The 26178-nt window shown below is 41.3% G+C and overlaps 1 protein-coding gene across 8 annotated transcripts in view; it reads right to left on the bottom strand.

The window, feature by feature from the left end:
- The window catches only part of dab1a (DAB adaptor protein 1a), a 929000-nt gene that overhangs the window by 146668 nt on the left and 756154 nt on the right, over positions 1–26178 (bottom strand). For all 8 annotated transcript variants that reach the window (XR_004563183.1, XM_034180437.1, XM_034180436.1 and 5 more), the window contains one exon: positions 12178–12462. Coding sequence is in view for 7 of the 8 variants with exons in the window: in XM_034180437.1 (XP_034036328.1) it covers positions 12178–12247 (70 nt within the window). In the remaining variant the exon portion in view is untranslated. The remainder of the gene's footprint in view (positions 1–12177; positions 12463–26178) is intronic.

Here is a 26178-nt window from a genome sequence, read left to right as displayed (position 1 = left end):
AACCCTGCTTAAATGTGTTCATCGCCGTCACGCTGTACTGATCGGCTGACAAAAGCATACAAGTAAGTTTACGATTAATTAAAAAAAATAATAATGATATCGGCTGATTTATCGGCTATTGGCAAATCAGCCAATTTATCGATTAGCGGCATTTTTTTTCATCCAAATATTGTTATTGGCATCAGCCTCAAAAACTCCATATCGGTCGGGCTCTACATCCGATCCTTGAGGCTAAATGCTTGCAAATGCTTAAAATGCTTTGTCCGTTTGTCTGCAAAATCGCTCTTTTACGCGTGTTAAACTGTGTTTGATTTCAAACTGAACCGAAAATCAGATCGTTGTTAGTTTGTAGTCCTCATAATACTAACTTCAGTCCAGTTTTTCGCCTAAATGTGGAGCTGCACAGAGAAAACCAAAAGAAAAAAAAAAAAAAAAAATACAGACGGGGAGGTTTGTTTTTAATGTGATCAGTTTGAACACAGGGCGAGCTCATGTGATCCCATCTACGACCTGTACTGGACACAATTCTGAACCAAATCGCATCCGATCCTTGAGGCTAAATGCTTGCAAAGTGAAAATCTTTCAAACGGATTATCATCCATCTGGATGTGATGTGTTTTTATGCACCGCGCTGATCTGTCAGTGTGTGATGGATCACGTTGACATCTTCAAATATTACGCACAGTGAGTTTCTGCATAAGAACTTTCTGTCTATCGGTGTGGGCCCCGCCCACTGTGTGACATCACCGCGATTCCTTCTATTCCATTTGTGTTACCACAGCGCGGAGAAAGGATGGCTAAATACAGGGGTGCAATGGAAGGATGGATTGGTCGGTCAACAGCAGGATGAACAGATTACTAATTTTCCAGAAATAAAACGATGACAGAGAAGGGCAGCAGTTAGCAGGAGAGGACAGAGTGGAGGTAGCTGTCTCTAATTATAGTTTCAGCGGTAGAAAGTCAGTGTCACGATTTGCGAGTCAGCGTCGTTTTTCGTCTTCAATCTCCACGTACTCACCTATTGCCCCCTGCTGACAAGTGCGACAGCAGCCAGCCGATGCAATTCAATCTCTGTCTGATTGGAGCAGATCCGATTACCTCTCATCGAGGGTACACACTCAAGCACACAAAATACGACTGTTTGCGTTCTGAGATTCCCCTGGGAAAGATATCCAAGTAAATGGCTGCTGTGATTGTGCCAGATAGACTGGATGTGTGCATAATATCCACACCACGAAAGATAATGTGTTTGCTAATCGCACACCAGAGACAAGCAAACACACACCCACACAAATCCTCACAGACACACATAAAGGCTAACAGCTGCACAGTTATAACCCTTAACCACTCTTTTCATGCTGCGGGCTGCAGGCTATACGCTGCAGAGTCTGTCTCCCACACATCCTCAGCCAAATCCCATTGTGGGAGAAGTCGTGATTTTTCAGAAATGTGATGGCAGTTGACTGCAATTGTTGACTGCGATGGAAGTTATTATCGCTGATCATCATGTTTGGTGTCACGTCGTCAAAGTGAATGCTTTATTTGAACATTTAATGGTGTTATACACCAAAACAGGAAAGAAAAAGTTCTCTTCAGTTTTCCAAAGTAGGCAATAAATCAAAAAACTTCACGTCTTTGTCGATATGTGGGCTTAGAAATGACTAACGTCCAGGTATTTCTTGGTTACCTGCCAACAAAGCTGCCTGGGAACACACACCAATTGCAGCCACAATTTGATAACATTTGGCAAGCATCTACTATTAATTTACAACCACGTTATTGTCTGCGCAATTTACAACAAAAACATAGGCATAATTTCAAGTTTACAGAGAGATACTGAAATGAACCCAACACAGCGAGTGCAGAAAATGAGAAGTTGAGTTGCCAAATCACATTTCTCAACTGTCAGCTTTGTTAACTGCCAAATCTGGTAAATGGAAAAATGGATTGCATTTATATAGCACTTTTCCATCTGCATCAAACGCACAAAGCGCTTTACAATAATGCCTCACATTCACCCCAATGTCAGGGTGCTGCCATGCAAGGTGCTCACTACACACTAGAAGCAACTATGGGATTAAGGACTTTGACCAAGGGCCCTTAGTGATTTTCCAGTCAGGCTGGGATTTGAACTGAGGAGCTTCTGGTCTCAAGCCCAACGCCTTAACCACTAGACCATCACCTCCCCCAAAAGGAACCTCTCTCATATAGGAAGACAATGCCAAGCCACATTCTGCACGTGTTACAACAGCGTGGCTTCGTAGTTAAAGAGTGTGGGTACTAGACTGGCCTACCTGCAGTCCAGACCTGTCGCCCATTGAAAATGTGTGTCATATTATGAAGTGCAAAATACGACAATGGAGACCCCGGACTGTTGAACAACTGAAGTTGTACATTAAGCAAGAATGGGAAAGAATTCCACCTACAAAGCTTCAACAATTAGTGTCCTCAGTTCCCAAACGCTTATTGAGTGTTGTTAGAAGGAAAGGTGATGTAACACAGTGGTAAACATACCACTGTCCCAGCTTTTTTGAAACATGTTGCAGGCATCCATTTCAAAATGAGCAAATATTTGCACAAAACAATAAAGTTTATCAGTTTGAACATTAAATATCTTGTCTTTGTGGTGTCTTCAATTGAATATAGGTTGAAGAGGATTTGCAAATCATTGTATTCTGTTTTTATCTACATTTTACACAACATCCCAACTTCATTGGAATTGGGGTTGTAGACTGGCAGTGTTTACTTCGCTTATGTTCTGGACAACCCATAAATGGCTAGAGGCAGAGTGTGGCAAGATTCCTTATCTGAGTCCCCATAACTCACTGTTCACTTGACACAAAATCATTCCAGCAGTACTCAAGGATCCATAGAAGAGGCTTTGCCCCAAAGATATCCAGTAATCAGGTAACTGGTCAGCATACGACCCTGGACCATCATTCCAACTCAAAGGCATCAGTATAGCCAAAAAATTCTGTCCAGCAACATCAAGACTCCACAACCACTTCCCAGTCATCCTTTCATGTCAGTGTTAAAGGAACCAGAGACATGAATGTCACTGTGGTGACACAAGTGAACGTCAATGCAAGTTCAACACTTTCACTACATACAGATCCACTTCTGACGGCTGACTGTCCACGAAGTCATTGAAAGCCTGGACACTCTCATTCCTGACTCATGTTCTCAAGTTCGGCAATTGGTGATCTACTGAGTCCACAAAGCTCACAATATTGTCTGCAAAGTCAAGATCAGTAAACCTTTCCTCATCAACAATGGCACCTAAGCAGCTGTTTTATACATTAGAAAAAAGAAGATGTCTTCTTTCTGCACCCTGTGGGACTAATTCTGCTGTTGCCTTCTATGAGAGAGTGGCACATATTATGAACATGAAGGGGAACACCACTGGAAGGTTCATTTCTGGAGCAGACAAAAGCACAGCAGGGTCTTGTCTTTGGAAGGTGGTAACTGGTGTAGTGTTGACTGGTTATGCACTGCAAAGAGGCATACAACAGGGCCAAACCTGAGATGGGCCATGCGGGTGCACCTTGATCATCCTTTCTCTTAGCAATGATGACTCTCTTCCACACATTGCTTAAAAAAGAGCTGTCTTTCTTATCAGTTGTGCCTCTTTCCCTTTCTGGAAAGCCATATGTTGTTATGTGTTACATGTTTTATGCAGGAGAAAGCTGATAGGTATACTGACCCATCAGTCAAATCCGCTGCTCGTCTACTGCTGAATTACTGTAAAGGTCTTTAAAATTTAAAGCCCTCATAGAATTTACATGATTGGGAAGTAAAGAAGATATGTTTCAGCTTGGAGGCAACCTTGTACTTTCATTTGATATATCTCAGGATCATAAAACGTCATGCTTGGAAGAATTTCGTTCAAAAGAAGGGCAGCTTTCCTCTAACATTCATATACTGCAGTTCTGTTGAGAAACAGTAACAATAAAAATGTTGAAAATACTACTTCCAAAGCTCTAGGCCCGCCTTGGAGGAGCGTGACCTCCAGGATTCACTGTGACCAATAAGATGTTAAAGTGGAGACAAAACTGTTTCCAGCTTTGGGGCTCAACACAAATAAACTGGCTCATTTCTCTAATTTTACATTCAAACAAAAATGTTCCTCCTGGTAGACCGTCAACTCGCATGTTTTATTGATAATGGAGAACATGAAAATGTGTTTCCTTTTGAAGAACTGTTATACTAATTAATAAACTTCAACTGTAGGCAGTTTCCTTGCCTTCGTCTATAATGTCAAAGATGCCACATGCTGAGAGGGTCAAAAATGGCACAACACACTCATTTATGAACCAGAGCATCAAAGACGCAGCGCTCATCTGGTTTTATTCTTCAAAATATTTCCCCATACTATGCCATTGAACAAAATGGTGGCATACTGTAAATAAATTCCTTCAAAAATAACTGTAAATTTTCTGAGAATCAATTTAGCATTTACACTAATATGTAAAGTCATTTTGATTGAAACCTGGAGTAGCAGGTGAAATGTCTACAGCAGTGTGTAAACTGTCTTGGGGGACAGTAATTTTCACACTGCTGTAAATATTTTTTGTGGTAGTTGAGGTCTCTCTCCCCGAATCTTCATGATAACATACATATTCTTGAATGGTGTGTTATTTTGGACATTTTATTCTCAGTAACCATGCAATGCACAAAATTTCAGTGTTTTCACGAGCAAAAGTCTATATTTTAACCCAATTTTCAACTTTACACATCAAACAAAACCATCACAATCCAAATCCATCAAGAACTGATGGAGGATTTTGGGTGAATGTCATAGTTTTTATGTCAAAAACACTGGATATCCATTCATCCATCCATTTTCTATACCTGCCCACTGCAATTAAGGGTCATTGGGGGGGAGGGGGGCACTGAAGCTATTCCAGCAGTCATAGGGTATGAGGCGGGGTAGACATTAGACAGGACACCAGTCTGTCGCAGGGCAAACAGACAAACAAACACATTATCACCCGCATGCACACCTATGGGCAATTTTAAGGGTGTCAATCCATCTAACCTGCATGTCTTTGATTGTGGGAGGAAGCTGGAGCACTTGGAAGGAACCCACACAGACACGGGGAGAACATGCAAACTCCACACAGAAAGGCCACAGGTGGGAAACAATCCCACATCTTCTTGCTGTGAGGCAACACTGCTAAACACTAAGCCACCACGCTGCAACACTCCATACAGGGGGCAGCATATCCAAGAAGGACACATCCAGGTTGGACAAACTGATCAGGTGGGCTGGCTCAGTGGTTGGTATGAAGCTGGACTCTCTCGTGATGGTGGCAGAGAAGAGAACACCGCTGGACATTATGGACAATGCCAGTCACACTCTGCATACCGTCATCAGCAACCAGAGGAGCCTCTTCAGCCACAGACTGCTCCTTCCTAAGTACAGGACCAACAGACTGAAAAACTATTTTGTCCCTCAGGACATCAGACTGTACAACTCCTCACTCAGGGGGAGGAAGAGTAACAGGAAGACAGAGGACGGGAAGGAGAGGAACAGTAGTAGCAAGTAAACTAATATTGATCAATATGTCTGGTATTTTTGTTTATATTTGCAAACTGTTTTTCTTTTTTTACATTCACGTTTGATACTCTGTGTGCTTCTTACCCTGTGTGCTGCTATACAATGCTGCCGGAACCTAGAGGTGGTCGATACCCGGAATTTTGGTATTGATCCGATACCAAGTAATTACAGGCCCAGTATCGCCGATATCGATACCGATACTTCACAGATCCAAAGGATCCAAAAGACCTTGGATAGAATTTCGCCAAACATTGTACGTGACAACAAAATACTTTATTATCACAATCAACATTTTTGTTTAAAACATATCACTCAACACAACTTAAAAGAAAATCTCCTGAGGTAGAGGGCTAACAAAGTACAATACAACAAAATTAAAACACCACAACAAATACTGTAAACAGTTTCAGACTCATTCTGTTTTTCAAGTCGAACAATACAATAAAATAATACAAAAATAAGGAATTTCTTCCCTTCATAGCACTTCTCTTGAGTATCAATCTTTTTACACGAGGATCGTTCAATATCAATACCAGCGTTGGTATCGATATTATCGATATTAGGATCGATCCGCCCACCTCTACCGGAACCTCAATTTCCCCGAGGAAGTCTTCCCAAGGGATCAATAAAGTTCTATCTAATCTAATCTAATCTAATCTAATTTATATCAACTAAAATTTAGAATTTCAATATTCTGCAATAAAGAATTGTGAAGTGATTAGATGATGCAAAAAAAAAAAAAAAAAAAAATCACCATAATCTAAACTGATCAAGATGGATGACAGACATTGGATGGATGGACGGACCGATGGACACATGGATACACAGAGGGTTCACCATGACATCAGCTCATTGGACCTTTGGTGTGGATGAGCTAAAGAAGTATTGGAGTGTTGACATCATCGTGATCCTCAGGTACACACGAAGATGTGCAGAGCTCAGGTGGAGAGAAAGTACAGAGGGATAGAGAGGCGCGGCAATGTAATCTTCTGGATTTATTGTGGATTAATAAAGAGTATTACACTTTAACAACTGAGCCTGAACAATAAAATGACTAATTCTTTGCCAGAGGAAACAATAAAGTGGATTCAGCTCACGTCATGGAAAATGTGAGAGAGCAAAGGTTATCTCCACGTCCTCACAGGAATTCAATAAAATCACAGGGAGAGAGAAAAAGCTGCTAAAAGAACCATCGAAGATGAACACAACACGTGTGTGTGTTCAGGCCATCGCACACTGAGGCTTCAGAAAGTGAGACAGACCGTGTATGATTAATGTGTGACACGCAGCAGTCCCTCACTCCTTTTCATTACATCCTTCTCCACAGAAGTGTGAAACAAAGGCCCGAGATTAAACAACTCTCCTTCACAGTGACTCATTAGTCTCTCCCTCGCTCCGTGATCAGCCTCTCCTCTGTGTCTCATTCATTCAGGGCAAGGTCATTTAGGAGTCAGATCAGCGGCATGAGGAGGAGGAGGAGACAGAGGGTGCTCAGTGTGGACATCATTTAGAAGGGAACGGCGATCGCCGGCTCCGTCTGCACTCAAATCCTGACGCTCAAAAGACGAACGCGCGCAAATACACAAAACACAATAGCAAGAGGCATTAGCTTATTTTCCCATTCGCCAAACGCTCGCCGATTGTGCGCAGTGTCGGATTGCATTTGACTTTCATCACCCTGCTGCGCGTGCGTGCATGCGAGTGTGTATGTGCGCGCGTATTGGAAGTAATGACCCAGATCAGAACAGAGATAAGAGCGGCGCGGGATGTAGCTGGATGAGTGACAGAAGCAAAGGTGAAAAGTGGCTGAGTGAGTGAGAGAGACAGACGGGGAAAAAGAAGGAGAGTAAGACACAGGGAAGGAGGGAGGAAGCGAGGGAGGGGGGTCTAAAACCCTTCAAGTCTGAACGCTGAAGGCAAGCCATTCATCTCTCCTCTCATATGCTCTTCTGGGCTTCAATCCCAGTCCAGCATGTGTGTCTGTGAGTGGATCTGCCCTAACATAGAGAGTCAGAATGATGAACATGATCTCCTTTGCAGCAGAACAATGCTGTTTCTAAACAGGACATGAAAGGCATCCAAACCTCATTCACATACTGCGTACGGGGAGAAACCAGGCTTGTTTGCAAAGGGCCGAAGCGCACAGCACACAGTGCATGCAGCGATGAGGCATCTGCTGCAGGTGAGTGTGTGTATTCATTTCCACCGCGGTTGTGTACATCCATTAAGTGCGGCTCCCAGCAGTGTCCGGAGTTTGCGCTACATCAATCAGATGCTTATTCGGAAAGCGCGAGGCATTGCTCTCCCGGTCTGGCAGGTGGCACAAGCAGCTGCGTGATGGCTGCTAGCGTGGCCGCCGGCATCACCTCTGCTCCGAGACCAACCGGGTCTGCTCGCGTACACCTGCTAGCGATCTGCCTCTGGAGTATTTCACACCTGGACCGACCGCGACATCTCTGCAGCACCTGCTTGCTCGCAACCTGCTGTACCGTTATACCCTGCACCTGCTAATTAGCCGGCGACAACAGAGCTGCATTCTGTCAACTCAGTCACATCCATCATCAACAGCAAATCAAGACTCAACTACAGATGTTAGAAGTCCTGAGCATGGCTGTGGGAAGTTGATTTGGGTTGGGGTGCTGTAGCGGGGTGTCCCACTTGTCGAACAAGAACACATCTGAAAAGGTGCCAGACTATATTTCAGTACAGTGCCTTGCAAAAGTATTCAGCCCCTTGTATTTCACGCATTTTAATTTGTTTATGCCATTTCAAATACAAAAAGTAAATCAGGCTTCTCAATATAAAAATTACTAAAATTATCTTCCTTAAACTCAAACTCAAAGCAAATCTCTGCAACTTGACATAAATTAATTAAAAATAGAAAAGCCAAGATGTTGCATAAGTAATGGGCCCCTTTGGTGTAATATCTGTAAATAATCAATTTTATTGCCAGTTTTCTTCAGACAAATCAGGAGATGATACATGAACATTTTCAAGTCACTGAATATATCTTGGACTTTATTTACATCAGTTATGAAGAAATACAAACAGTATTGCACTCTATGGTAAATCTGTGTGGAGGAGACAGTTCTGAAAAACTAAGTGACTGTGCAAGAAGGAGAAGAGTGAGGAAAGCCACCAAGACAGCAAGTGCATGTTTTGCATTTTGCATCCCCAGTTATACAGCTGCATGATGAAGTGCTATAGAGGAGGATTTTCTTAAAAAGAAGACCTGAAAGTTCAGCTACAATTTGCCAGAAGGTACATCTGAGATGAAAGCCTAGATTTGATCTGTTTTGGTGAATGAAACTGCGTTTTGATCATAACGATCACTATTTTCACACTATGTCACAATTTGATCCTGTAATATTCTAAAACTACAAAGATTTCCTGTTGTGGAAAAGTGTGAGCTTAAAAAAAAAAACCAAAAGCTGGTGTCATTCCACATAGTTCAGTCAGTGAGCTTTGCATCACTAAAACCTAACCAAAGGAGTGTGGGAATGATTTATCAACACAAAACAAAACGTTTGTGAAGGAGTACATGTGTAGTACTTGCCAAGTATAGGCTGCACGCTTGTCTTGCATGGGGCGTAGGGAATTTTGCACTGTCAACTCATGCCAAGCGTATGTCTGACACACAAAAGGAGGCCCACCACTGCCTCTGCTGCCTCGCGTTAACAGAAACATCGCTGTTCTTGTATTAGCACCGCCAATATTGCTTCATGCCTCTCCTCAGCTTCTGTCATCTGCCTGTGGAAGTCCATCACCCTCAGATGTTACAGTGGTATGGCAACAGCTATTGGCACCGTCAGCCATAATCATATACCCACTGGGCCTCATTTATCAAATGAACGTACGGCAGAAAACGTGCGTTCGACCATTTTTACGCAAACTTCGGTATTTATCAATTTGGACGTGAGAGGAGGCTAAGACGAATCTCACGACAGAGCTCACGTCTGGTCTGAGCTCGTGTACGCAAATCTGAGTCTGTGGATCTGCGGCACAGCACTACAAAATCTGTCTGAGTCTGAAAATAATTATGAAACAAACCTCAGCTGTCATCCAAGCATAAGCGGCCACATATTCAGAACAGATCAAAATGGATTCTTAAAATGGATTAAACAAAATTAATTTAAAAAAGCCCAGGCAACTATTTTTTCCTCCCTCTCTGTCAGGGTCAGGCTGGGGTCTCGTTGGCCTCCCCCAGTCTGCCTAATGCCTAATGCTACGCTTAACATGTTTTTTGGTGGCCAGCTTTAAATCGGACCACTTTTTCTTGACCTAAATGCAAACAATTCTTAATCAATTAGCAGGCATAAGCCTTTAACTGTGGGTGCATAAAAGACTGATTCAAAATCATTAGGCATAGGTTAAGTAAAAGAATTCTTCAAACCTCAGCCAGAGTCCATTCCTCTGCAGCAACGCTGTTGACCGCCTCCGTTACACTCTTCCACACAGCATTTTTATGAGCGCCTTTGACTCCACTTTTCAGGCTGCCAAAAAGTACAAGTTTGTTTTTCTCCACCTCCGATGTTAGGATGCCGATTTCCATCTCCGAAAAGTTTTTCTTTTTCCCAGTGCTTCTTCTGTCCATGTTGAGCTCAGTGGGCGAGGCTTCCGAACCATGAATATTTAAGGGCGTAACATGCTAATGACGATTAAATTCAGCCGCCGCATTTATCAAGAGCCGATCATTCGTACGCTGGGATTGGTCAGATACGAATGTTTCATAAATCACACGTGTGTCTTGTCGTAAGACCAATTATGCGCTCAGATCTGCGCCTCTTTTTACGCAATGTTGATAAATGAGGCCCATTGTGCCTACATAAAAATTCTTTAATATTACAACATTAAAAATAGCTTGTGTGGACGTGGCACATCATTTTGAAATGAGCCTCGAGGCTGCGCCGCTGTCCAAGGTGCTGAAAAAGTGAAAACACCCCCTGGGGGTCTGTGCAGCATTATAGTGCAGCATTTCTGCACCCATCACCATGGAGGTCACATCCTGTGGTGGGTGTGGCTGACCTTGTTTCCACTCTGCGTCCACCTAAATCAAGCTCACCTGCTCCTCGCCAACATTGACTCCACCTCAAGCTGCAGCATTAAAACCCGGTTTCACTCTCCTTTCATCACCAGTTCGTTGTTGTAACCACCGTGGTCACTACTTGGTCAGTCAGAACTTTCGTAGCTTGATTGTATTCTGTGCTTTTGATGCTCCTTGTTAACCCCTGTGTTTTTTCCTCTAGCCTAGCCACGCTCACCAGCCCTGCCTGCCCTGCTCAACCCAGTGTTTGTTCTTCCCTGCTCACCAATCCCTTTACTTTCTGCAATAAAACCCTGTTGTGTGCATTCAATTTCTGTTTGGGCATGTGTTTAACACACATGGTGTTAAGGAGTCCAGCTAATGACCTAATTAATGTAACTCTACTAGGCACAAAACATGAGTAAACTATTTCTTTCAGCCACTGCAAAGATGATAAAATGTGAGGTGAGCGTGCAATGCAATTAAAGGTTTGAAAACTCTGTGAATTATTTACTTATTTCTAACACAGACACTCCTTTAGTGATTAGAACTGTAAGCTAACTGATGTTATCATAATGAGTACAAAATGAGTAAACTGTATCTTTAAGCCACTGAACAGACAATCGAGGTGAGCGTGCAGTGCAATTTAACATCTGAAAACTCTTTTGTAATTGTTTTCCTGTTCAGTTTTGCACACGGATTTTCAAAAAAGAAAATTAGTAATCCAAATCAGTTTTCTTCCAAAAAAAAAAAGAAAAAAAAAAAGAAATAAAGTTATGTACTATGGCCTCAGATTTGGAGCTGTTGATTCTCATTCCAGTCCCTTCACACTCTGCCTCAACCCTACCTCCACTTCAAACACTGAAAAGAAAAACAGCGGGCTGTGAAAATTTTCCCCAGATTTCAAATTAAATGGACTGCTTTTCTAAAGCACGTTTCTATCTGAGACAGATGTTCATAGTACTTTACAATGATGCCTCACATTCACTTATTCACACACCATGTTACCCTGCAAGGCACTCGACTGATGATTATTTACTTAATGGAGCAGCACCCAGAGATTGCAAAAGCTGAGGATGGGGCAAGTCTTTATTTGTTATGTTTAAAGGTGGCGATGCCTCAACCATCCCTGAGTGAAACGTGCGTTGGACAAAGGCTAGAAAGCTGAGCGATGTGGAGCCAACTCTACTCAGAGCATTCCGCTGCACAACAAAAATGTATCCAAAAGAGTTCTTACCTGATGCACCACAGCAGACATTGTGATATACCTATTAAGATGATGCCCAAACCAAATGAACTGTTTGTACCACTTTTACCAATTCTCCTGATCTAGTGTGACAAAAATCAAAGAAAATCACATTTTCTCATATCAAAAATATCAAATTGAAATACTTGTAGAATTGTATCGTGATATGTATCATATCGGAAGGTAAGAGTATTGTCCGACCTCTGCTCTATGTCACGTCAAACTTAATCCTGTATTAATTAAATTTCTTTTTACCTTTGGTTCTTCCTGTGCCAGATTGCGTACATCATTTTTTGGTCATATTTGCCAATGCTGTTCCTCGAAGTACCAGTATGTTATTTTACACACCTTTCCTCTTGGAGTCCCGCCTGACACTGCTGGGCCTGACCGCTGGCTGTAGCTCTGTCTCTGTTGACATCCTCAGGCTCCAACTGGGCTAGACTCCACTCCGCTTGGCTCCCCTGGGATCCGCTGGGCTCCGAGGGTCCAGTACACAGTGTCAGTGTCGACTGTGTGTCTGTGGGCGCCGGGTGTGCGTGTGGAGGCGCCAGGTGTGTGTGTGGGCACACAGGCTCATGGGAGAGGGAATGGGCTTTAGCCCTGACACAACATCCCACACACACCCACAGAGAGCTGCAAAAAAAAAAAAAAAAACAGAAAAGAAAGAAAGATGTAGTTTCAGCTGTGTTTACTCTCAGCAGGCATGAGAATACGTTTGGTTTTGACAGGGGCTTTGAGTAGATGTTGCCCATGGTAACAGACTGGAAAGACCTGCTCTTTAGTGCTTGTCTCTTGTCACTAAGGTGTCTCAGCAAGAACCCTGCTTCAACAACCCTCCAGACAATTAATTTCTTTTCTCAAGCTGTAATTAGCACATATTCAAACAAACACGTGCAGAGGGTATGAGATCTTTCCTTCTGTCCATGTTAAGGGTAATTCAACTACCAAACAAATTTTGTTGGCATTTTGGAGAGTCCTTGGATTAAAAAGGAGTTCATCAAATGTTTTAGGCAAATAATCATCACATTCATTTATACCTTTCCCAGGATTTCAAAAACATCCATTCTGACACCATAAAGATTTGTACATATAAAGGGCAAAGACTCCATAGATTGATGTTGAAACTAGGGATAGACTGATAATTGGCTCGGCTGATATTGGCTGAGTATCAGCCATGCCAGTTATCGGCACTGGCCGATATTCGGCCGGGGCCAATTATCGGTCTATCCCTACAGAGCACCCAGAGGGATTACTGACCAGTGCCGATTATCGACCCAACCGATATCGGTCTATCCCTACAGAGTACCCAGAGGGATTATTCACCAGTGCCAATTATTGGCCCAACCAATATCGGTCTATCCCTACAGAGTACCCAGAGGGAATAGAACTACCACGCTCTTGCTGGGAGTCTCCAGAGTGCCAACTCACACTTGTCAAGGCTTATTTCACGGAGGAAGACGTTGCATCAGAATTTTGGCTCTCTGTTGGAACTGTTTACACAGAGACTGCTACCTGCTGCTTTGGACTTTGAACTAACAGTCTTTTTCAAGACTTTTTTACTTTTTTTTTTACTTTTTCACCGTGCTCCAACGCCTAAAGAAGACCTCTAACGGTCGAAACATCGCGACGGAGCACTTTTATCAGCTAGCTTTCATCAGCGTTGGCAAGCTAACTAGCTTGCTAACGCTTTCGTTTTTATTTTTTTTTTAGCACTGTTGTCGTGCGTTACCTGTGCTGCTCCACAGCGTGTCTAGTGGATTTTTATTTTATTTTAGCACCGTTGTCGTGCGTTCGCTGTTGCCGTGCATTACCTGTGCTGCTTCATGGCCTGTCTGGTGCCTTAACTAAGGCACTCCTTCTGCTGAATCACCTCTAAATTATTTACACATTATTCACTTTGTGTGTTTTTAGGAATCCGCTAGGTTGCGTAGCTACTAGCTCTTAGCCGATTTAGCATGGCGGCTTCTCCTGTCTCTCCCGCACTTCTCTGCTCTGGGTGTGAAATGTTTAGTTATTCCTCGGCCTCCTTTAGCAGTAACGGTACTTGTAATAAGTGCAGCTTATTCGTAGCTTTGGAGGCCAGGCTGGGCGAATTGGAGACTCGGCTCCGCACCGTGGAAAATTCTACAGCTAGCCAGGCCCCTGTAGTCGGTGCGGACCAAGGTAGCTTAGCCGCCGTTAGTTCCCCCCTGGCAGATCCCGGGCAGTCGGGAAAGCAGGCTGACTGGGTGACTGTGAGGAGGAAGCGTAGCCCTAAACAGAAGCCCCGTGTACACCGTCAACCCGTTCACATCTCTAACCGTTTTTCCCCACTCGACGATACACTCGCCGAGGATCAAACTCTGGTTATTGGTGACTCTGTTTTGAGAAATGTGAAATTAGCGACACCAGCAACCATAGTCAATTGTCTTCCGGGGGCCAGAGCAGGCGACATTGAAGGACATTTGAAATTGCTGGCTAAGGCTAAGCGTAAATTTGGTAAGATTGTAATTCACGTCGGCAGTAATGACACTCGGTTACGCCAATCGGAGGTCACTAAAATTAACATTAAATCGGTGTGTAACTTTGCAAAAACAATGTCGGACTCTGTTGTTTTCTCTGGGCCCCTCCCCAATCGGACCGGGAGTGACATGTTTAGCCGCATGTTCTCCTTGAATTGCTGGTTGTCTGAGTGGTGTCCAAAAAATGAGGTGGGCTTCATAGATAATTGGCAAAGCTTCTGGGGAAAACCTGGTCTTGTTAGGAGAGACGGCATCCATCCTACTTTGGATGGAGCAGCTCTCATTTCTAGAAATCTGGCCAATTTTCTTGGATCCTCCAAACTGTGACTGTCCAGCGTTGGGACCAGGAGGCAGAGCTGTGGTCTTATACACCTCTCTGCAGCTTCTCTCCCCCTGCCATCCCCTCATTACCCCATCCCCGTAGAGACGGTGCCTGCTCCCAGACCACCAATAACCAGCAAAAATCGATTTAAGCATAAAAATTCAAAAAGAAAAAATAATATAGCACCTTCAACTGCACCACAGACTAAAACAGTTAAATGTGGTCTATTAAACATTAGGTCTCTCTCTTCTAAGTCCCTGTTAGTAAATGATATAATAATTGATCAACGTATTGATTTATTCTGCCTAACAGAAACCTGGTTACAGCAGGATGAATATGTTAGTTTAAATGAGTCAACACCCCCGAGTCACACTAACTGTCAGAATGCTCGTAGCACGGGCCGGGGTGGAGGATTAGCAGTAATCTTCCATTCCAGCTTATTAATTAATCAAAAACCTAGACAGAGCTTTAATTCATTTGAAAGCTTGTCTCTTAGTCTTGTCCATCCAAATTGGAAGTCCCAAAAACCAGTTTTATTTGTTATTATCTATCGTCCACCTGGTCGTTAATGTGAGTTTCTCTGTGAATTTTCAGATCTTTTGTCTGACTTAGTGCTTAGCTCAGATAAGATAATTATAGTGGGCGATTTTAACATCCACACAGATGCTGAGAATGACAGCCTCAACACTGCATTTAATCTGTTATTAGACTCTATTGGCTTTGCTCAAAAAGTAAATGAGTCCACCCACCACTTTAATCATATCTTAGATCTTGTTCTGACTTATGGTATGGAAATAGAAGACTTAACAGTATTCCCTGAAAACTCCCTTCTGTCTGATCATTTTTTAATAACATTTACATTTACCCTGATGGACTACCCTGCAGTGGGGAATAAGTTTCATTACACTAGAAGTCTTTCAGAAAGCGCTGTAACTAGGTTTAAGGATATGATTCCTTCTTTATGTTCTCTAATGTCATATACCAACACAGAGCAGAGTAGCTACCTAAACTCTGTAAGGGAGTTAGAGTATCTCGTCAATAGTTTTACATCCTCATTGAAGACAACTTTGGATGCTGTAGCTCCTCTGAAAAAGAGAGCTTTAAATCAGAAGTGTCTGACTCCGTGGTATAACTCACAAACTCGTAGCTTAAAGCAGATAACCCGTAAGTTGGAGAGGAAATGGCGTCTCACTAATTTAGAAGATCTTCACTTAGCCTGGAAAAAGAGTTTGTTGCTCTATAAAAAAGCCCTCCGTAAAGCTAGGACATCTTTCTACTCATCACTAATTGTAGAAAATAAGAACAACCCCAGGTTTCTTTTCAGCACTGTAGCCAGGCTGACAAAGAGTCAGAGCTCTATTGAGCTGAGTATTCCATTAACTTTAACTAGTAATGACTTCATGACTTTCTTTGCTAACAAAATTTTGACTATTAGAGAAAAAATTACTCATAACCATCCCAAAGATGTATCGTTATCTTTGGCTGCTTTCAGTGATGCCGGTATTTGGTTAGACTCTTTCTCTCCGATTGTTCTGTCTGAGTTATTTTCATTAGTTACTTCATCCAAACCATCAACATGTTTATTAGACCCCATTCCTGCCAGGCTGCTCAAGGAAGTCCTACCATTATTTAATGCTTCAATCTTAAATATGATCAATCTATCTTTGTTAGTTGGCTATGTACCACAGGCTTTTAAGGTGGCAGTAATTAAACCATTACTTAAAAAGCCATCACTTGACCCAGCTATCTTAGCTAATTATAGGCCAATCTCCAACCTTCCTTTTCTCTCAAAGATTCTTGAGAGGGTAGTTGTAAAACAGCTAACTGATCACCTGCAGAGGAATGGTCTATTTGAAGAGTTTCAGTCAGGTTTTAGAATTCATCATAGTACAGAAACAGCATTAGTGAAGGTTACAAATGATCTTCTTATGGCTTCGGACAGTGGACTTATCTCTGTGCTTGTTCTGTTGGACCTCAGTGCTGCTTTTGATACTGTTGACCATAAAATTTTATTACAGAGATTAGAGCATGTCATAGGTATTAAAGACTGCGCTGCGGTGGTTTGAATCATATTTGTCTAATAGATTACAGTTTGTTCATGTAAATGGGGAATCTTCTTCACAGACTAAAGTTAATTATGGAGTTCCACAAGCACAAGGTTCTGTGCTAGGACCAATTTTATTCACTTTATACATGCTTCCCTTAGGCAGTATTATTAGACGGTATTGCTTAAATTTTCATTGTTACGCAGATGATACCCAGCTTTATCTATCCATGAAGCCAGAGGATACATACCAATTAGCTAAACTGCAGGATTGTCTTGCAGACATAAAGACATTGATGACCTCTAATTTTCTGCTTTTAAACTCAGATAAAACTGAAGTTATTGTACTTGGCCCCACAAATCTTAGAAGCATGGTGTCTAACCAGATCTTTACTCTGGATGGCATTTCCCTGACCTCTAGTAATACTGTGAGAAATCTTGGAGTCATTTTTGATCAGGATATGTCATTCAAAGCGCATATTAAACAAATATGTAGGACTGCCTTTTTGCATTTACGCAATATCTCTAAAATCAGAAAGGTCTTGTCTCAGAGTGATGCTGAAAAACTAATTCATGCATTTATTTCCTCTAGGCTGGACTATTGTAATTCATTATTATCAGGTTGTCCTAAAAGTTCCCTAAAAAGCCTTCAGCTAATTCAAAATGCTGCAGCTAGAGTACTGACGGGGACTAGCAGGAGAGAGCATATCTCACCCGTGTTGGCCTCTCTTCATTGGCTTCCTGTTAATTCTAGAATAGAATTTAAAATTCTTCTTCTTACTTATAAGGTTTTGAATAATCAGGTCCCATCTTATCTTAGGGACCTCGTAGTACCATATTACCCCATTAGAGCGCTTCGCTCTCAGACTGCAGGCTTACTTGTAGTTCCTAGGGTTTGTAAGAGTAGAATGGGAGGCAGAGCCTTCAGCTTTCAGGCTCCTCTCCTGTGGAACCAGCTCCCAATTCAGATCAGGGAGACAGATACCCTCTCTACTTTTAAGATTAGGCTTAAAACTTTTCTTTTCGCTAAGGCTTATAGTTAGGGCTGGATCAGGTGACCCTGGACCATCCCTTGGTTATGCTGCTTTAGACGTAGACTGTGGGGGGGTTCCCATGATGCACTGTTTCTTTCTCTTTTTGCTCTGTATGCATCACTCTGCATTTAATCATTAGTGATCGATCTCTGCTCCCCTCCACAGCATGTCTTTTTCTAGTTAGCAAGAAACTGGACAAACAATAAAACATGATGAGCTGTTTTGCAAGCTGATAATGTGTGTTCATACAATATTAGGCTGCTACCAAATTAGTGATTTATTAAACATTCGTGCAGCTGAGTGTTTAGCAATTAGTTTAATGTTCACCACTGCCTTTATGAGTCGTTAATACAATACTATACACCCACCCAAGGGCTGTGATAAAAACTGTGATGAACATTATTACATTAATCAAGTCGTAATCAGAGGTTAAACTGTTGAGAACAGGGCAGATGTGATAAAAACTGTGATGAACATTATTACATTAATCAAGTCGTAATCAGAGGTTAAACTGTTGAGAACAGGGCAGATAACAGACATTTCCACTTAATAATACTGTATATGTATTAGAATGAAAGCAGCAGCATGTAGCTATATTACCAACGACAGCTTTATTGGGGCAAACAGGCATCAGACTCTGAACAGCATGTTTGATGTGTATAACAGAACTTCAACGTTACAGGTACTGGGGAAAATATGTTGTGTAATGTGAGTACTGTAAAGGGAAATGCACAAAGTTCTGCTACCTAAGGCATAATCATAGTGTGAAACGTGCAAAAACAAAAGAAAATGAACAAAAATCAAAGTCAAATGAAGGTTTCTCCAAAACTCAACTTTGAATCTGTATCACCACACAAGGTGGACTTATGGTGTCAATGCAGTTCCAACGCAGTTTCATTGAGGATGTCTCTGCACATTGCTGCATTCATCTTTCCCTTAATCCTGATGAGTCTCCCAGTTCCTGCTGCTGATAAACATCCCCAGTCTAAGGCACACCTGTGCACTAATCATGGTGTCTAATCAGCATCTTGATATGGCACACCTGTGAGGTGGGGTGGATTATCTCAGCAAAGGAGAAGTGCTCACTATCACAGATTTAGACTGGTTTGTGAACAATATTTGAGGGAAATGGTGATATTGTGTATGTGGAAAAAGTTTTAGATCTTTGAGTTCATCTCATACAAAATGGGAGCAAAACCAAAAGTGTTGCATTTATATTTTTGTTGAGTGTATATATATATATATATATATATATATATATATATATATATATATATATATATATATATATATATATATATGTGTGTACAGGAAGGGGCCAATAAAATGTTACCACTTTTTTAATTCATACAATTAGAGAGTGTACTACAACAACCCACAGACCCACAGGCCCTGAACACCAACATCCATCAGGAAATTCGGAGAAACCCTCTTGAGATGTGTGGCAATGTCATCACAAACTTCAATGTGCATGTTGCAGCTGTAATCCAAAGAAGAGGAGTGTGAATTGAACATGTCATCAATTATTTAACTGTGCAGAAAACACAAAGACAAAATGGAAAACCTTTGGTATCAAATGTTAATTTGATGCTTCTGCTACAAGTCTGTAAATAAAATTTTCGAATAAGTTCGCATTTCAAAAACTTGTGTACGATCAAAAAGTGAATGCTGTCAAAATGAAACATTGATAGGATTAATATTTTTGGAGAAACTATGGATATTATCTAACAGCACGGAACAATGGACATTGATAATTACATTCTGGACTCACACCCCATTCCAAATCATTATAGAAACTTTGCACAATTTAATACCACCTTTAAAAAATGTCAGCTACCTATTTTATAAACACTAACCAATCTAGAGCCTGTGGATCCCCACAGGCAATGAGCTAGTAAAAATTAACTTTTTTAATTCAAAGGTTACTGAATAGAAACAACTGCAACAACAAAAACAACAATAACAAAATGATTTTACAAAGTGAAATAAAAAATATCATTATAAAATGTATGTTGAACACAATTACTGGCACCCTTTGAGGAATTTACAGTAAATAATAATTTTCACACCAGATTTTCTTCACACAAGTCAGAAGAGATATAATAACCTTTCCAAATCCCCATGTGTATCTTGGACTTCATTCACATTAATGACGAAGAAATACAGTGTGTCTGGAGGAGGTAGTTCTCAAAAATCGAGTGAATACGCAAGAAGGAAACTAGTGAGGGAAGCATTAAAACAGCCATAACTCTGAAAGAATTATAGTCTTCTGTGGTTGTGACTGGAGAAGCCATGCACAGTGCAACTTTTGACTGTTGCATCACTAGTTACACAGATTCATTGAGATGGCAAATAATATAACTTTAGAAAACATGAAGCTACTGATACCTGCTAACGGTGCTAACAGCGCTAACATACAAATTTAAATAAGAAAATTTCACTCAAATACTGCAGTACAAACATCTTGGAGGGTCTGATGGGACAATTGGGCACCGCAGTCTTGTTTAAGGGCAAGTGCTAAAGATGATGCATATGACATAATTTCTCTACTTCCAGGGGACAAACTACTATTTGCCCAATTACAGGCAAACAAAGTGAAAATGCAAAGAAAAAGTGACGATGCGGTGGGAACGTGGACATGTGTTGCGGTTTGTTTATGACCCAGAGCACAAACGTGTCGAGGTGGTTCTGCAGGCGAGAGAATGGAGCTACTCTGGTTAGCTGTGTAGGCTAACACTTACTGACACAACGTCTTCCATCTGCCTTGTCTTTTCTTTTGTCCACTGGGAACCAAAAAAATAAACTTTTGGGACTGCTTCAGTGATTGCAGCCGAAAACAAAACAGTACACCATTTATCCGTGTGAAGTTATGCTGTGTATATATTGTACAACGGAGCGGAGGTCCCCATAAGTGGTCAAATTCCGCGATATCACGCAGGGTTCAAACAAGACTGCGGTGCCCTATTAACTGCACCATTGGCCATATTACAACCCTAATTCCAATGAAGTTGGGACGTTGTGTAAAATGTCAATAAAAACAGAATACAATGATTTGCAAATCCTCTTCAACCTATATTCAGTTGAATACACCACAAAGACAAGAGATTTAATGTTCAAACGGATAAACTTTATTGTTTTTGTGCAAATATTTGCTCATTTTGAAATGGATGCCTGCAACACATTTAAAAAAATCAGGGACAGTGTATGTTTACCACTGTGTTACATCACATTTCCTTCACCTAAGCATTTGAGAACTGAGGACACTAATTGCTGAAAGTTTGTAGGTGGAGTTCTTTCCCATTCTTGCTTCATTTTATACCCAGTCATGACACTCATCTGTTTCCAAACAGGTGTTCTTTGAGCATTCATCAACTTTCCCAGTCTTTTGTTGCCCCGTCCCAACTTTTTGAAACGTGTTGCAGGCATCCATTTCAAAATGAGAAAATATTTGCACAAAAACAATAAAGTTTATCAGTCTGAACATTAAATATCTTGTCTTTGTGGTGTATTCAATTGAATATAGATTCAAGAGGATTTGCAAATCATTGTATTATGTTTTATTTACATTTTACACAATGTCCCAACTTCATTGGAATTGGGGTTGCATTACAGATATTTGTGAATAAATGGCACAGAAAGGACACATGGCATTTTCAGATTTTTCAGTCTGGAGAACATATGTCCACTACAGTTCCACATAAAGTCGAAAAACTTTAACAATTTTGAAGTATATTTATACTATATACAATTGTGATCAATAGTATTAGCATCCTTGGTTTTCAAGTTCATAATTCAGAATATCTTCATGCAAACAAATCGATTTTATACGATGTATCTGCTAATGATGGTAACAGTTGTAACATACAAATTAAATAAAACATTTTCACTCAAATATTAGAGCACAAACCTCTTAGAGGGTCTGTTAGGACAATTAACTGCACATGTCATTTTTCCCTCCCTGATGTGTCATGATTGTCTCAGTCTGTGTCGCTGGATGTGAACTCTGTGGTCCCTCCTCCAGCCTGCCCATCAGGATCCTCTGCACCTGCTGAGTCTGCCCACCTGCAACCTATTTCCAAACAAGCCATTGCAGTATTTAACTGTAGGTCAGACATCCATCTGCCACCAGATCTTTCAGTCTTCATTGTGATCCTCCATGCCTGATCCACCGGAATCCTAGTTGCCATCAGCCTTGCTTCAGTCTTCAGCCATCTGTTTGAGTCACTCATATTTGACCCAGCTGTTCCTGTCCTCTGCCACTGGATCATTCCCATCAAACCTGCCAACATCTCACCTAAATAAATGGTAAAAACCATTCTCGGTCTTCAGGTTGTGTCTGCATTCTAGGTCCTGTCTGTCAGTTCCTGCATCGACCATAACACAACAAGCCATATTATGCAGATATTTGTAAATAAATGTTCAGAAAGGACAGCACACAAGAAGCTGTCAATCAACATGAGCCTACCCCTAATTATTCATAATTGTATGTCTTAAAATATGTTACATTAATGAGTTATTGGAGAGATCAAAACAGTTTTGTACCAGGCTGTAAACATGTTTTTTAACATGCTGTAAAACTGGACTTTCTAACATGGGTTTCTATGGGAAGTGACTTATTTTTTTTTTAAGCCACACTCAAGATGCCGTTCAGAGAACTGTAAGATTTTCCAGCCCTGCCTTTGCTCCATTTCAGAAGGCCAGAGGGTGGAACATTCTAATTAATTCAATTTTATTCAGTTTAATTTTATTTATGCAGCACCAAACCATGTCACCAGTCACCCCAAGGCGCTTCACAAGAGCAGGGTCCAATAATGATGGACCCCAGCTAGACTGGGTGGCCACCCAGACTGACCGCCGCAAACCAATTCAGTATTAATTACCAGTCTGCCTGCTACTTTATCATGACTGGTAGCAACAACTATAACCTAGCAGCCTAAAACATTCAGATCTACACTTTCTTCTCATCATGTGAACGCAAGAATGAAAACAAAGCGGCACACACAGAAGCAGACAAGCTTTTCCCACTGAAGTTGTGCTCTGAAGAGAGTAGGAGACAGCTGCAAGGTGGCATCCTGCATAATGAATCCGAGCCGCTCTCCACCTCTCCTCACACAGACACTCTTCACCTCCCTTTCCATGCCTGTCTTCTTCTAATGCAGGAAAAACTGCAGTCTTGAACTAAACAACAAGATGGGCGGTTGTTGGGAGAGAGGGGAGCACAGCTCTTATTCTCTTCCTCTGCCTCTGTGCGGTGTTTCTGCGTGAATAGGAGGCCCCTGTAAGCCTCAGGCAAAAACAGATGAATTGAGAGGCTTTTAATTTGCTGCAGACAGAACAGAACAGAGTTCATTTAATTCTGCCAGCAGAGGCCATGTCGGCAAAATGCTAACAATATTCTTTATCTGGTCCAAACACACTGGAAAAGTGTGAGTCACTCCAATTACAGGCATTATCAGCAGCACTGTTCCACCAAATGGATGGAGAGGGAGAAAGTATGAAGCGAGCAGGGTTAGAAGGAAGAGAAATGAGCGGTGGAAAGAGTGACGCATGAAGCAACAGTGTGGCTGAATAAGATAAAGAAGAGGTGAGGGAGGATGGAAAAGCCAAAGGAAGCAAAATCAGTTCAGAAAAGGCCAACAGTTTGACGTAACCCCCCCCCCCCACACACACACACACACACACATACACACACACACACACAAATGTGTTCTTGCTTTTGGTTCTCCCTGATTTCTTCTCCTTCAAGCGATTCTGCAAATTATGCTTCCACAAGGCAGCCTGCTCGTGCTCGATTTAAATAGGACAGTTTTGAAACTCATCTTTTTTTCTCTCCTTTTTTTTGGTGGGTGGCTGGCTCAGTTGCTTGGGGTTGTCATGGTTCGTGCCCTAGTGTTTGTTTTCTGATTATTCCTTCCAGTGTTTTGGCCTACTTGTCATGTTTCTAGTTTTTATGCCATGGTTCCTTTCCCGAGTTCAGAGTAATACCACCTCTGTGATAATACTCTCCTCGAGCTTTTATTTTGACAGTCCTGCTCCGAGTGCATGCTGTTGGCTTCATTTCCTGGACACTTGGGTCTCTGGGTTGATGTACACATTTATTTCCAGATGAATATGATTATACACTTTAATTATCACATCCTTCACTCCAGCGCCAGATTGTCTTGTTCTTGACAACAAGCTCTCACACATTTAACTAATAGAGGACAGTGGGGATGGTACTCAGACCCATCTAGCCTAAATACATTCTTGAGGGACCTTTAATGTAAATTTACTGCAAATGTCTAATTGCCACACACTGGAAATCATTGGATAGTTTGTTTGTATTCAGGGAGTAACGTACTGTATGTGGCACAACCCACCTCTATGTGAATACTCCTGTTACCTTTGGCACCTGTTAAACTTTTTTTATCACTTAGATTTTATTTTCAGTTTGTACGAAAGCAAAAATTACAGCTCAGAGTCCAGCTAACATTGCTGCCTGACATCTCAAGTAGGAGGAAAAAAACATATTTTCTTATAATTTTGGAACAGAGTTGCTTCTTTTTTTACAATCCCAAAGAAAAGGTCGAATGAAGAGGTGACATCAGCAACCATGTCCTTTATTCTTCCAGAATGATGTCCATTTTGCCCATTTGGTGGCATATAGTATATATCTTTTTTCAGTCTCAGCAGGAAAGTCAGTCTCTCAAACTCATGACTCTCTTTGGCAATTTCTGGCCAACTGTCTACTGTAGGGGGCTTGGTTTGTTACCACTTTTGAATGATTGCTTTTTTTATTGCTACAGTCAGAATTTTAAGAAGATATGTGGCATTTCCTGTTATTTTTTTCTGGAAGGTCCTCCAAATATAATAAAGCTGAACATGAAAATGGGATATGCTTCCAAGAATCTGCTGCATAATTTTCCAAATACTATCCCAAAACTGATGTAGTTTTGGGCGGCTCCAAAAAATGTGGTGGTGATGGACCTTTCTATCTCCACATCCAACACGTGATCTGATGAAGATAGTTATGTCTTCATTTTAGGAGTGATAAAGAAACAGACAGTATTCTTCCAACTGAATTCACGCCAATACATAGAACAGGAAGCAGAAAAGACAGTTTTACACATGTGGTCCCACTGTTGATTGGTTACCTGAACAATGAATCATTTCTCCTTGAAATAGATTGTGGATGCTGCCCTATCCCTAGTAAAGATCTTTGGCACCTGATTTAAAATCTGATGACCTTTGACACACCTGAGCTATCGAAAAAGCAACGTTGTTATTCCTGTGTAATATTTGCAGCCCAGTCTCATGTTTTTTTTCTTGCCCGTCATGAAATGAGTCAAATGTGAATATTGAATATATATTTGAATATATATAAAGTTGAATATTTGATAGATGAGTTTATATAACGGCTGAGTGGATCCTTGTCATTTAATTGGTTGTTTGTATGTCACATGACATGGATTATTCGTACTATTTGCCGTTGTGTTTCACTGACTGTGCAATAGTTCGTTTTTAGTGTGCAATTTTGGTGTTATATGAAATATGCTATTGCACGCACCGACCACCGTGCATGCTCACACTACCGGGGGTGGCGTTTAGCAAAACATGGCGGAGTTTGTTTTGCTGGCGGATGACGATGTGAAGGAGCTGATTGACGCTGCTAATTCTTCTAACACACACACACACAAAAAAAAAACAAATTCACCATGTCGTAAGATGTTAGGATGAAGAGGATGAAGTTAGGATGAAAGGCTGGACAAATTTCTGCCGTGATTTTTCGCTGGCGTGAGGAAAGCAGATGGTAGTCTGTACATGAAATCAGTGGATGGCTTCACGGACTACTGAGAACAATTTTGGACTCCAATTTAAAGTTGGTGTTGGACTGTTAAGCACTAGTGATGAACCCCAAAATGTAAGTCCCTTTTCTGTTGTTTATAAATTAATAAAATATCAAATGACAAGGACCTATTTTCGCTGTTATATAAAACAAATTATGAATGTTTATGAGTTCAATGGAAGGAATATTTGGCTGAAAAGCTGTGAAATATTTAATATTCAATATTCATTCATGGAACAGCTCCGCCTCATTGAATTGTACGTTCCATCCTACATGTCATGAAATATTCAAGCCACTGAACTCATAAACATTCATAATTTGTATATTGTACCTGCTGAATGGTTGAGATGAGATATACTTTATTGACCTCACAGTGGAGAAATTATGTTTACACTCCATTTACCTCAGACAGCAATTAGTCCACAATTATTACTTGTTTACCGTAATAATGGCACACATCAGAATTAAAGACAGCACATACACATTTGACATTGTTTATGTGCACTAAATTTGAAGAAGTCCGTTATCCGAATTGAGGCAAGTGGGTGAAGGTCTCGCAGCAACCCTGAGATGCGCCACGTCAGCTTGAGGGGGGACCAGCAGCAGCTAAAACCTCGCTGCCC

This window comes from Thalassophryne amazonica, chromosome 10, assembly GCF_902500255.1.
Source record: "Thalassophryne amazonica chromosome 10, fThaAma1.1, whole genome shotgun sequence".
Lineage (NCBI taxonomy): Eukaryota > Metazoa > Chordata > Actinopteri > Batrachoidiformes > Batrachoididae > Thalassophryne > Thalassophryne amazonica.
The sequence above is the reverse complement of the archived record's forward strand: the minus strand, read 5'-3'. Positions and strand labels throughout refer to the sequence as shown.